The 13,572-nt window shown below is 39.1% G+C and overlaps 1 protein-coding gene across 2 annotated transcripts in view; it reads left to right on the plus strand.

Moving 5' to 3' along the window:
- Nucleotides 1-13,344, plus strand: part of SLC35F1 (solute carrier family 35 member F1) — a 425,248-nt gene extending 411,904 nt beyond the window's left edge. For both annotated transcript variants that reach the window (XM_002746904.6, XM_078369980.1), the window contains exon 8: nt 9,965-13,344. In XM_002746904.6, coding sequence (XP_002746950.3) covers nt 9,965-10,189 — 225 coding nt within the window. In that variant the 3' untranslated portion in view covers nt 10,190-13,344. The remainder of the gene's footprint in view (nt 1-9,964) is intronic.
- The last annotated feature ends 228 nt before the right edge of the window (nt 13,345-13,572 follow it).

Genomic DNA, 13,572 nt, shown 5'->3' on the forward strand with positions numbered 1-13,572 from the left:
CACCCCACCCACATAATGGAGGGTAATCTGCTTTACTCAAAGTATGCTGCTTAAATGTTAATCTCATTTTAAAAATACCTTCACAGAAACATCTAGGCTGATGTTTGGTCAAATATCTAGGTCCTGTGTCCCAGCCAAGTTGACTCATCCAATTAACCATCACAAGTTCATCCAACCTAAACCTGGCATCAATTACACATGTCTTTACATAATAATCTCTAAATAAAGACAATAAGAAGGTGCTGTATTTGCCTAACATGATGTGACTATCCTGCATACAACTGAAAACACACTAACTCTTGCCTTAGGAGATGTAAAGGAGATCCTTAGATGATGACGTTTACTCTTTTCCTTCATATCCTTTAATATGATATAAAGTCAATACATCTTATGTTATAAAATAAGAAGACAAGAGTAGGAAGAAAAATATATTTGCTCTATACACACACACATAAATGTGTTCATAACAAGGAAGAAATATTTATGACAATTACAGTCCTCGTTTCTGTAACTGGTCACATGGTTGTAGCTAGTATGTTCTTCCATTGTGGTTTCTGTGTTCCCTTTGCCTTCAACTGGTCATGGTTATTTACCTTGTGAAGTGACCCCAAAACTTTATTTCTGAACGGTCAGAGACACTAGTAGTACTGGCTGGATTGGATTGCCATTTCCATTGACTTTTATCACAGGGCATGAAAATCCTAAGAGATGCTCTGAAGGATCTCCTCCTGTATGCCGAACAGGCTCTTCCTCACCTCCCTGGTAAAGTAGTAGTCCAGTTTCCCCTTGGTAACTGCCATCAGTTATCTAACCAGCACTGAAACTCCCTTCTTTGCCTATTGTTTCAGAAGTCTGAAGAGCCCAAAGTGGCCAGGTGACAGCCTTAACTTTCAGTGCATGGAATCTTTGTTCTGTCTTTTGGCAGAAGCATTCTTCTATCTGATACTAAAATTTTAAGATCAGTAGAGCTAAGGTTCCAGTGACAGGAAGCAAAAATTTTGCTAGTGGCTAACAGGACTAATACCAAATGATGACTCTTCCATTTCCACCCCTTGATTCTCTTGTAATGGGGCAGGAGTCTCTGGGATCTGTTGAGCTGCTATACTACCATACTACCACTTCTACAAACTCAGTATTTTTCCCTGGCTTTAAAATTCAGTCTCTAACGAAGTTGCTCCAGCCCAGCATGTACCTCTGTGTTTAGCAGAAGGAAAATAGATACCTTGGGATGCAAGAGTCTAAACAGAGTGAAGGCCACTGCTCAGTGTGCCTCCCACACAAATGTAATGTCTTTTTGACTACTGATAAGAACGATACCCAGGAAGGTGACATAAATGAGCCATTGAACGGCCTTTGTTGTAACTGAGCCTATAATTAAACACTCCTACAGAGTAAGCCCCTCTGTTCCACTTCTGGCTTGGCTATCATGGCCTCCCTTTTTTGCTGGAATGCAGAAAATAGAAATCTGTGTGAACCAGGATTTCTATCAGTTCATCAGACCAAGTGAAAATGTCTGTTTGTCATATAAAAGATAATGGCAGAAATCCATTTTTAGCTCCCGACTGCTGTACTCATGTGTGAAATTACCCACAGGGGAAGATATTTGCCTATAAAAGAACCCTTATTGGCCTTAGATGTGATTGGCTGCACAAATTATACTGCCAAATGAATTGATTTTGCAAACTAAACAGAAGGCCTCATAAACCAAACTGGGATTGCAGCTCAGAGCACAGCCTTGCCCTGGGTGATGGTGTAGGCACAGAGAGGCAAGGGTCCTAGTTGCTACTTCTCTTTGCTTTAACAACACAGTGCTTGGAGAATAAATTATCTCTCAAGTATTTAAATCTTAGCAATGACTCGGTTTTCTGATATGAATAGAGAATCCATTTGGCATTCCGACTAAGGCACTCATTTGTTTATTTTTGTCTTGATTAAATTAACATGAGTTGGGATTCAAATTCTCAAATTAGAGAAAGAATGGGAGGTAGGGGTTGGTGGGGGTCAGTATTCTTAGTCTCTAAAGACAACTGATTTCGATATTTTTCAGTAGATTGTGTAGCTTTCCCACATTTCATATTTTGCATTGAATGACCTAGAAGAAAGAAATATTGCAATATTTTACCAGAAGAATTTAGTCCTTTTCTTCCCTAACAAAAAAAGGAAACAAGGAAAAAAAGAAAAAGAGGAGAAATAAGGGACATGAGGAGACAAAGAAATAATTGAGGAGTTTAGAAGTAAAAATCTCTGGTCTCTTCAGGCAATTTATTTCCAGTTCAGTAAACCCAGAAGCCAAACTTTTGCATTTTTAATACACTTCATAATAATAAAAATGATCTTGTTAGTTTAGTGCAAAGCCAAAATTAGGAGGTCAGGCATCAACTTGTTTGTGTTGGTTTTTCCATGGAGCCAGGTCCGTCTAGTTGTCTTGGCCTGCATAGCAGTTGGCTCAGGCCCAGTGGCAATGGATCAGGACCTGGCAGAGCTTTTCGCTGCAGGGTCTTAATGTTACAGGCCACAGCTTATAGCATGCTCAGCACTGACCAGCATCCTCTCATCCTGCATCAAGCAATTGTACCCAGGCTCCAGGTGTGGTCCTCAGCCCTCTGAGAGGCACAGGACTGCCAAGAGATGAGCTGTATTGTCAATGCTGATTGTCCTCTCCCTCCCCATAAGGACATGCAGAGGATTGACTTCATTCCTTCTAAGATAGTTGCCAAAAGGTCCACCCTTTAATTCACATATAAAGGGGGACTCCCCTTTCAGTTATTCTTCAATACAGCAGCATTGCATTGAATGAATGATTCACTCTTAATTGACATGTTACTTTAATTTAGTCAATAATGGATCTTTAAACTACTCTGGTACCCAGGACCTCCAACCTGGCAATCTGCTTCCATTTTAAACAGAGCTGTGCTTACTTATTCCTTCTTGATCTAGAAGTTTGAGTTAGTGTGCAAGTTGATTTATTTTCATATATGCATTTTATTTCATGTATGAAAGTAGGGAAGTAAAGGACCCTTTGTCTTACATGGCAAAGAACAAGCAGGACAGTTTTCACAAACTTAATTAAAAGTCTCATTTTTTCCCCAGGAATAATGTGCCTGTTGAAATTACCAGACCAATCTCTCTATGTGGAAATTCTCCCCAGCAACTCTTAAACCCACATTTACTGGGCTGTGCTAACATTGAGAATGACCAATCACTGCCAGGTGTTTTTCTACTTACCCACGGTGGCATTGATTTTGAAGCAACTGTTAAATTTGGAGATTGCAAGATTCTACCCTTATGGATGTTTTCTGCCAAAGAGTTAAAAATACGGGAAAGTTTAATTACATCTGTGTCTTTATATATATATATATATGTTTTATTGCATTTTAGGTTCTGGGATACATGTGCAGAACATGCAGGATTGTTGCATAGGTACATACATGGCAGTGTGGTTTGCTACCTCCATCCCAAGCACCTATATCTGGCATTTCTCCCTATGTTATCCCTCTTCAACTCCCTACCACCTACTGTCCCTCCCCTAGTCCCCCCACCAACAGACCCCAGTGTGTGATTCTCCCCTCCCTGTGTCCATGTGTTCTCATTGTTCAACACCTGCCTGTGAGTGAGAACATGCAGTGTTTGATTTTCTGTTCTTGTGTCAGTTTGCTGAGAATGACGGTTTCCAGGTTCATCCATGTCCCTACAAAGGACACAAACTCATTGTTTTTTATGGCTGCATAGTATTCCATGGCATATATGTGCCACATTTTCCTGTCCAGTCTGTCATTGATGGTCATTTGGGTTAATTCCAAGTCTTTGCTACTGTAAACAGTGCTACAATGAACATAGATGTGCATGTGTCCTTTATAAGTATAAGATTTATAAGAATGATTTATAATCCTGTGGATATATACCCAGTAATGGGATTGCTGGCTCAAATGGAATTTCTATTTCTAGGTCCTTGAGGAATCACCATACTGTCTTCCACAATGGTTGAACTAATTTACACTCCAACCAGCCATGTAAAAGTGTTCCTATTTCTCCACATCCTCTCCAGCATCTGTTGTCTCCAGATTTTTTAATGATTACCATTCTAACTGGTGTGAGATGGTATCTCAATGTGGTTTGATTTGCATTTCTCTGATGACTAGTGATGATGAGCATTTTTTTCTTGTAAATCTGTTTTAGTGCTTTGTAGATTCTGAATATTAGCCCTTTTTTCAGATGGGTAGATTGCAAATATTTTTTCCCATTCTGTTGGTTGTCGGTTCACTCTAATGATTGTTTCTTTTGCTGTGCAGAAGCTCTAGAGTTTAATTAGATTCCATTTGTTTATTTTAGCTTCCGTTGCCAGTGCTTTTGGTGTTTTAGTCATGAAGTCATTGCCTATGCCTATGTCCTGAATATTCTTGAATTCATTTCTGTGCAGCCTCCTTATGCAGTTCATGGACCAGTTTCAACTCTTGCCATTATCATGTTTCCAAGTAGTATGCCTGTTTCAATGACAGACTCATATCCAATAGAGTCCCCAAAGGTAACATGTCTTTTGAAGTTTAACAATAATAGCATCTTTGAGCTGTGGTGGGAGATATTTGTTGTTTGCTTCCCCTGCTCATCATTGATTGCCTTGGGAAGATCTGAGGGCTTGAAAAAATTAGTCTTCGCTCATGTGTGGTACATGAGAAGCCATCGGGGGCAGTGTTCTCTCAGGCTACTCACCTGTGCTCAAGGAAAACAAGCATTTATTATAGGAATGCAATTTTAGAAGGCAGATTGTATCAGGTCAGCCAAAGGGGCCCATAGATGTGATAAGAGAGAGTGTGTGTATTATTTTTTAAGAGACAGCTTATCACCCAGGTGTAGTGAAGTGGCAGGACCATAGCTCACTGCAGCCTCAGACTCCTGCCTCAGCCTCCTGAGTTGCTGGGACTATAGGCATGCATTACCACTTCAGGCTAGGAGCCTCACAAAAGCTGTATTACACAGAGATGTATGCTTAAAGGGACCCTTTAAGGTACACTTACCAGAGAAAAAGGGGAAAACCAGGCCCACCGTATAGAAGTAGTTGATACATGCAATCAGTAAAAGTCAAGCTGAAAACCAGAGTCCTCTTTGCACCTCTCCAGGGATCACCTATGTTCTCCTCTGCTGAACTCTGCCATCTTTTCAGTCAAGCTAGAAAAAGAAAGTTGCCCTTGAAGCATTGCCCTCTTCTTCACATAGTCTAGTTGATGTACTTTGGAATGACTTTCAAACCACATGGTTTTCTACTTGTATAGATTTAGGTCCATTGAAGTCATTGGTTTATTAAAATTCAAGTTAGACGTTTGATGCCAAAAATAAAATGAGAATTTGGTCCGTGATGTGCTGAATGTCACATTAACCAAACAGCAATCAAACTGACAGGCCAGCTTTCTTTCTAAGAGCTAGGTTTAAGTCTGGTTGGAAGTCAAAGAGCTTTGTAGAGGCTTACTATCCATCCTCCAAGCCACCCCATCCTGTATAATAGCTTGTGTCTCAGTCAGATTGTTTTTTTTTTTTTTTTTTTTTTGAGACGGAGTTCCGCTCTTGTTACCCAGGCTGGAGTGCAATGGCGCAATCTCAGCTCACCGCAACCTCCGCCTCCTGGGCTCAGGCAATTCTCCTGCCTCAGCCTCCCGAGTAGCTGGGATTACAGGCACGCACCACCGTGCCCAGCTAATTTTTTGTATTTTTAGTAGAGACGGGGTTTCACCATGTTGACCTGGATGGTCTCAATCTCTTGACCTTGTGATCCACCCGTCTCGGCCTCCCAAAGTGCTGGGATTACAGGCGTGAGCCACCGCGCCCGGCCCAGTCAGATTGTTTTAAGCAGCACTCAGGGATTTCCAGTGTGTACAGCAAGTGCCTTCTGACCCTTGTTCTCAAAGAGACTCATGAAGATGGAAGAAGATAGCAGCAAAGTAAACTGTGCCTGCAGTGTGGTTGTGTTAATACAGGATGTATCCTTTCTCGGATTCTTAAAGTTTCCAATTAGATATAATGCAGGAAAAAGTGTGTCTGCAGCACAGAACAGACAGCATACTCTGATGGCTACAGTTTACAAAGGGGAAGATCTCAAAGTACACTTTGGGCAGCAAGCAGCTCCTGCTCTCCAATGGAGACAGTGAGCCTTTGCCTGAACTTCCCTTACCTATAACTCATAGACAGTTTTCAGTCCTCATCGTTCCAGAGAAGTTCCTGGTCTCTTTGCTTGGGGAACTAGATATAAGTATTTCTTTGCAGATGGTAAGTTAAGCAGCTTGGATTGTGAAATATTTTTGTCTGATTGATTGGTTTTTGAAATGAATGCTCTACAAGGTAAGTACAGCATCCAGAACTGAGGATCATTCTATTAGGTACCCTGAATCTATTTTCTTTTTCTCAATTCACCTAAAAAGAGAGAAAAATAATTTTTTTTTTACTTTTTCTTTTAAAAATCAACCTTTCTGTCAGCATTTATAATACTCAACATTTATCCCGATTAATCATAATGCTTGCTTGTCTGCTGTCTTTTTGGGCTTGTATATAAAATAAAAGCTTTCTCTACCCTTTATTAATAAAGCCTCTTGGGTAACTTCCAAGATGCTTCCATCATATGAAATCCCGTGCTATCTATCTTTGGAGCTATTTTTTGACCGAATTCCTTATGAATTAAGTAGAATTGCACTAAAAATAAACTGCATGTTATTATGCTAAAGCTGTGTCTCAAGAAAACAATTCTGTAATGAATTTCTCATTCAACCTAATGGTTCCATGTCCAAAAAAGGGATGATCCTTTAAGCAGTACATTAAAGTATCATTTCTTACAATGGCAAGGGCATTAGCTTTACAAAATTTAATAGTATATTCTTTGTCTTATTGTCAAGTCAGAATATGAGATCTAAAATCATAAATGGAGAGGAATGCAATCCTTCTACCTGGATACTCTGCATACTATCCTTTCCCGTCTCTACCACTGCATTATTTCAGTTGCTAAATCCTGCCCACCCCAAGTTTATGACATTTCCTATGCCAGTCCACCAATCAACAGCCCTGAGTCTTCCATCCAGACTAGCTTTCTTCATTGTCTCTTCCAATTCCTCATCCTATCACAATCCTCTGACTGACCCCAGGTTTGAAGGTGATTTTTGGAGTTAATCATTGTAGATTCATATTATGACTTCCTTCTTAACGGATTTTTGTTTGGTATTTTATGTACTAGAAAGGCATTGTATTATCTGGTTTAAAGATAAAAATGTTGAAATACTCCACTGGTACAGGCTGATTTTTTATTGTTTCTTTCTTTAGTCTGAAGCTTCCCCATAAACTTCTCCATTATTCATTCAAGATTTAAAAAAAACAAATGGTAAATAATAATACTTAGTAGATGTCTACACTGATATCTACTAGGCATTGACATTGGTCAAACAAGACATAACCTCGCAATTAAGAGACTATTGAGAAAAGACAACTTAGGCCAGGCACAGTGGCTCATGCCTGTTTTCCTAACACTTTGGGAGGTCAAGGCGGGTGAATAGCTTGAGCCCAAGAATGCAAGACCAGCCTGAGCAACATGGCAAAACCCTGTCTCTACAAAAAATACAAAAATTAGTCAGGCATGGTGGCTGGTGCATGTAGTCCCAGCTACTTGGGAAGCTGAGGTGGGAGGATCACATGACTCTGGATTGATGATGCTATAGTAAGCTGTGATTGTGCCACTGCATCCAGCGTGGATGACAGCGATGAAACCCTGCCTCAAGAAAAAAAAGGACAATTTAATCCATGATTATATCAGATCATTATACCATATGTCAGTATTACAATGATTAAATAAGTACTATAGTAATAACAAAAACAATAATGAAGCTAATATGAATTGAATGATTACAGCAAGATAGGAACTATGATAAGTGTCCCACATGCCTTATATTATTTAATCTTTATAACCACCCTATACTGGGTGTGCTTTACTGATAAGGAAGCTTCGACCTGGAAAGGTTAAGAAATGTGTCCAGAATTGCAGCTGGAAAGTGCTAGAGCTGAGATTTGAAGCCAGCTCGGTGGTTAGAATGCAGTGATAACTATAAAGTGCTCATTTGTCATCTCTCTACTTCCAAATGCTGCAGCAGAGGCAGGTTCACACCTAAGACCCTTTGCTTGAAACTAGAGATGTATGGGCAGAGTTTTGAAAGTGAAAGTAATTAATAAAATATTTGAAATGATGGTAATGTTAGGAACAGACCTATTTCATTCACTGAAGTTTCAGGTAAAGGGTTAAGCTCCTGAATATGGAATTTAGGAAGCAATTTTGGTTGTAAAGAGGTTTTCTGAGATCATATACAATTGTACTGTTAGTGGTCTTCTTTTTCTACCATTTTATTTTACAAATTTATGAATCCAGGAATAAGGAACATTTATTTTCATTGGGAAAAGTGAATTAATTATGTCAAGTTAATTAAGTGAAGCTGTTACAAGCTGAGTACATAAATCCATCTGAAGTGGGGTTATCATTCATATAGTTTCAATGTGGAAAATAAAGGAATTGAGGGACAGGGTGTGGAGAGCCCTAGAAAGAAAATCAGAAAAGCATCTTTAGTCTTAGCTCCCTTGCTGCTGAAAAAAGGAAGAAAGAAAAAATACACTGTAGCAGGGACGTTTCACCTCAGGGATACCTTTTTTTATCAGCCATTTTCAAACTCCCCTTCCTATTATTGAACTTATATTTATGATAGCCTTGTAACTTACTTCATAGAATCTCCGGGTAATTTTCCTGTTTTCCTTTCTTCCAGCTTCCAATTAATTTTTGTCTTTTTAGCAGTTTTTAGTTCTTTCAGTATTAGCATTAAAAAGGACAATAAAATTGATCCTTTTCTCCTCATGAACACAGGATGTGGTCAAGACTGGGATATTAGCTGTTGACTCAAATGAGATTTGGCATGCTGTTAAGTGCTTGTGTTGTTTTTGTCTCTCTGTGCTGTTCAGCCACTGAGACAATTAAGTCCTCAATGGTAGGGATCAACATATTTTTCATTTCTCTTTTCCTCAGTACATAGTTCAATGTCTGATATAGAGAAGGCATATAAGAAACTATTCATTTAATGAAGGACTGAATGAAGGAATGAATGAAGGAATGAATGAAACACTAGAGATGGCAATATTTATATTGTTGCAGAACTCTTTTCCCAGTAACTACTGAAGTAACTACTTCCACTGTAACTACTCAAGAAGGTCCAGAAGTCATAGTTTTCCAAAAACATATGTAAATTCTTGGGACTTGTATAAACTAGTATTTTATCTCCCTCCTCGCCCCAAACTCTATGAATTGCCAAGCAAGTAGATTAGGAAGCAGACTGTTATATATACAGCCCTGTTTGGTTTTGTTTATAGATTAGTGGGCAGGAATGGAATGTTATACTATTTCTTTCTGTGCAAGGATAATCTAATCTTGCAAAGATACTTACCAAATCAATAACAATTCCTACTAGGATGACAAATAGTGTCTGAAGTGGATTAAGGTGAAACGAGAGTGCCCTGATGCAGCTGTCAGTGAGGAGCTTGTTGTTTATGGCTTTGTTACACCCTAAAGGGGATATCTATATTTCCACTAGGTTTAATGAAGCCACAAACAAACAACTCTTTATTGAGTGATACTGAAGATTTTTTTGCTTTTAACTTGATGCATTTTAATTTGTGCTTAACTAGTTCTCCCACTATACCAGATCCTCAGATTGGCACGTTAGAGATGATTAGCTAAGTATTCCTCTGTGTTACCCATAGGTCTAGGAAAAGTAAGGGAAATCAATAAGACTGAGCCAGTTTAGGATGAGAAAATTCATTCTCCATCAAGGGTGTTGGCCAGCTCATCACACTGCCTGTTCCAAGGGGAAGCAGCTCTGCTCACGTCACTCTGTGCCTCATTAATGTGTCAGTGGTTCTGCCCTGGCTGCCAAATGACTTTACTGTTGTGTTTTTTTAGTTTTCAGGACTTTATCTCCTGTCTTTCTTCACCATCCTCATCGGGCTGGTGCTCTATTCCTCCACCTCCACCTACATAGCCCAGGACCCCCGGGTGTATAAGCAGTTCCGTAATCCTTCAGGACCTGTTGTGGACTTACCGACCACAGCTCAGGTGGAACCCTCAGTCACCTACACCAGCCTGGGCCAGGAGACTGAAGAGGAGCCTCATGTTCGTGTGGCCTAGAATGAGGCCCGCCCTGCCTACCGAGGCCAACGCATTGGCCATATTTTTGCCCATCATCTCTGTATTGTACATAGAGAAAGGTATTTACTAGGTGCAGTTTACACAGGTGGACTGCAAGGTAGCAGATCCTCCGAAAGTTTGTGAAAGGAACAAGCTCAACATCACTGGAGACACAGGCTCCAATCCACCCAAGCTGGAAAGATGCCTAGCTAATGTGTATCCCGATCACAACTCCCCTGCATTCATTACTGTGAAAATTTTTGAATCAAAAGCAATTATTATTGTTCTTATTATTGTTACTGTTATTACACCAACTTTCAGGAGGATGTTTTGTACTCCTGATGGAAACTATTGCCAGACCCACATGTAATCAACATAAATCCCAATTTTCTATGGCAATTCACTTTTTAAGAGTCATACTTTATTTTTTTGCACAGACTATGCGTGATGCATGCCACAGGAGCTCCACCCCTGAGAAGTTTTCTTATCCTAGGGACCTGGTGGCTAATGGTTTCCCCTGTTACCTGTTGGATTGCCTGCTCAATAAGTATTTTGTGCTATGACCCTTGTGGGGAGGGGCAACTGACCATATAATTCTCTATTCTAGGAATAGATATAAAACAAACATTTTAACCTTTTATATTTCAATCTCTGATTACTCCAGGCCATTGCCTTTCTGTTGTGCCATGTGATTCTGCTAATCAAGTCCCTGTAATAACAGGATAAGGACTGTTTTATTTATGTGACTTTTGGGAGCCCCCAAAGATAATATCATTTGTGTTTGGGCAATATATAATTTTCAGATCTTTCTGCCCCTCCCTGTAGTCTCTCTTAAAAAAACTTTTATTTTTTTTCTAGATTTCCTTAGTGATAATAGGGAAATTAATCAAGGCACAGGAAAAAGCCATGGTCCTCTGCCCTTTGAATTTTTTTTCTAAATTTCCTTAGTGATAATATGAAAATGAATCAAGGCACTGAAAAAAGCCATGGTCCTCTGGCCTTTTAATTGTGTGACACCCTTTTTGAAATACACCAGCATGAAAATTACCTTTGTTGTGGAAAATCATTGGTTGTGCCACCTCCTAACAAAGTCAAGGTGCTGATGTGGAGCAGTCTTTGAAAATGGCTTAAGTGATCTGGCCGCTTTGCACTGGTAACGATATCACCATTGAAAAAGTCTGGCATTTTGGTCATATTTGGCATTCATTCAATAGCAGAGTATATTGACATGACATTCTTATAGTTACAGAGAATATTGCAGGATCCTGATAAGACTTTGAGTGATGTCACTAGTCTAATCTGTTGCCCTTAAAATAGCCCTTTTTTCAAACACAGGAAATTAAGAAACACCACAGACCTCTATTATTTAGAATAGATTCTATGTGTCAGTATGTGATGTACTCTTTCAGTTTGGCTGACTTCAATAGCATTCAAAAAGATCCTCAATGGAGTGACAGGGTTTATAGGGGGAAAATACATGTATAGGAGACATCGGGCAATTCAAGTCAGTGTATGTTGCACAAGCAAGCAAAGCAAAACACCACTGGGGTCTCTGGAAAGTAAAAGGACAGACTATAGTAGAAGGACTGATCCCAGAGTGCCTGTACAAGGCCTAAATCTGGCAGGCAAAAGCATCCAACATTGTCTGTCAGCAGCCACACCGCCTTTTTGCCTGCCTTCTACACAGGGTGAGTGGACCTACCCTTGCAGAAGGAGAAGAAAAATTACCTTCTCTGATACTCAGATGTGATGGTCATCTCAGTTCAGCCCTCTAGGAAACGTGTTTTATTTTCCATGGGGGAAAATATTAATGTAAGAGCTCTATCAACAAAACAACTTTGCCAATATCTTCTCTCTGCTACCTTTTAAACCAATTAAATACCTTTCTCTGAATACTTTGTCCATTCAGATCCGAAGACCTTTAAAGACTGTGGTTTTATTTTTGTGTTTACATTCCTTTGGTTTGCATAATTTGATTTATTGCATTTTTAGTATTTATTTTAAGCCAGATGTTTTCATCTTTGATTCATTTTTATGACATTAATTTGTAGACACTTAGTAAAATCTTATGAGAAGCAAGTGGATGAAATTATTTCTAAGTCCACTAAATAGACTGGAATTTTTTAAAAATACAAATTTCCAAAAAGTTTGCAATCAACAGATGGCTAAAGGTTGCCATCTGAATTATTTTATAGGATATTTTAATTGACTCCATTGTATGGAAACCAAGTGTGAATGTTAAGATGAATTCACTACTGTATACCCTTTATCATTCAGTGTCCTTGTACTCAGACTTTCATGTCCCTGAGTGACCTCAATGTGTTGGTTTGTCTCCATTTAGAAAGGTTGATAATATATTGAATTGTTCAAGATCAGGAGTTCCAGACTGACCCTTCAAGAAAAAAAGAAAAGTTGCAAAGAACAAATTCTTTTTCTGTGTAAAAAACATTGATCCTTTGGGAATGGGGTGGGAAATGGGATTAGGACATTAACTTTAGCTGTTTTAGTTTCTGAGATTTCATAACCTCAGTAGACACCAGCAAAAATTTCAGTTGTTCAGTCCACCACCAATCTCTCCTCAATGAATAAGACTTTAGCAATTTGTATAGAATTTGAACAGGTAAGAGCAAACCACAATTCTCCTAAACCCTGCTAGAGATTAAGTGGTGGTTCTCACTTCCTCAATGAAAACTTCACTGGGGACAGAGCTTGCCTTGGTCAGACCTTCCCACAGCTTCAGACTCAAATACATGACCAGGTAGACCAAGCAATGGAAAAAATTTGCACCACCACGTCCCATGAAATTGTTTCAATATTTAGTTTAGATATTGCTAACTTGTGCTATTAACCTTTTGACAAGCGTGTAGTATTGTTTATTTTCAGTTTCTTTTTGATTCATAACCATTTAGTAGTCCCCAGCTAGCTACCAGTACAGATTTTACCCCATGGGTAGGATTCTACTGTTAAGCCACATAACAAAGCACACTAATTCTGACAACACTGCAAATGGAAAATATGAACCAAAAAAAAAATTTACACCAATAAGTTCAACAAACTGTCCATTTTTGATATTTGCATGCTCCCCTATGGACTGGCTGTGGCAATGTAATGCCTGTATAATGTTTTCAAATAAAAATAAATGCTTTATGAAAGCACTGACTTCTTGGTTTCCTTATGTGTTTGTCTGTACTATGACAACCATGGAAGCAGCTCCCTTGGGATGCTAGAAATAGCAACAAAAGTAGATGTCTGGGTACATGTCAAAATAAAAACCAGAAAGAAAATATTTCCAAATTAGGAAGGGCATAGTTGGTCTCAGAACTATAGTTTCAAAAGCCAAATTAAACATGTTCATAGTTTGCAAAGTTAATTGTTTATCTTGG

This window comes from Callithrix jacchus, chromosome 4 (genome assembly GCF_049354715.1).
Source record: "Callithrix jacchus isolate 240 chromosome 4, calJac240_pri, whole genome shotgun sequence".
Taxonomy (NCBI): domain Eukaryota; kingdom Metazoa; phylum Chordata; class Mammalia; order Primates; family Cebidae; genus Callithrix; species Callithrix jacchus.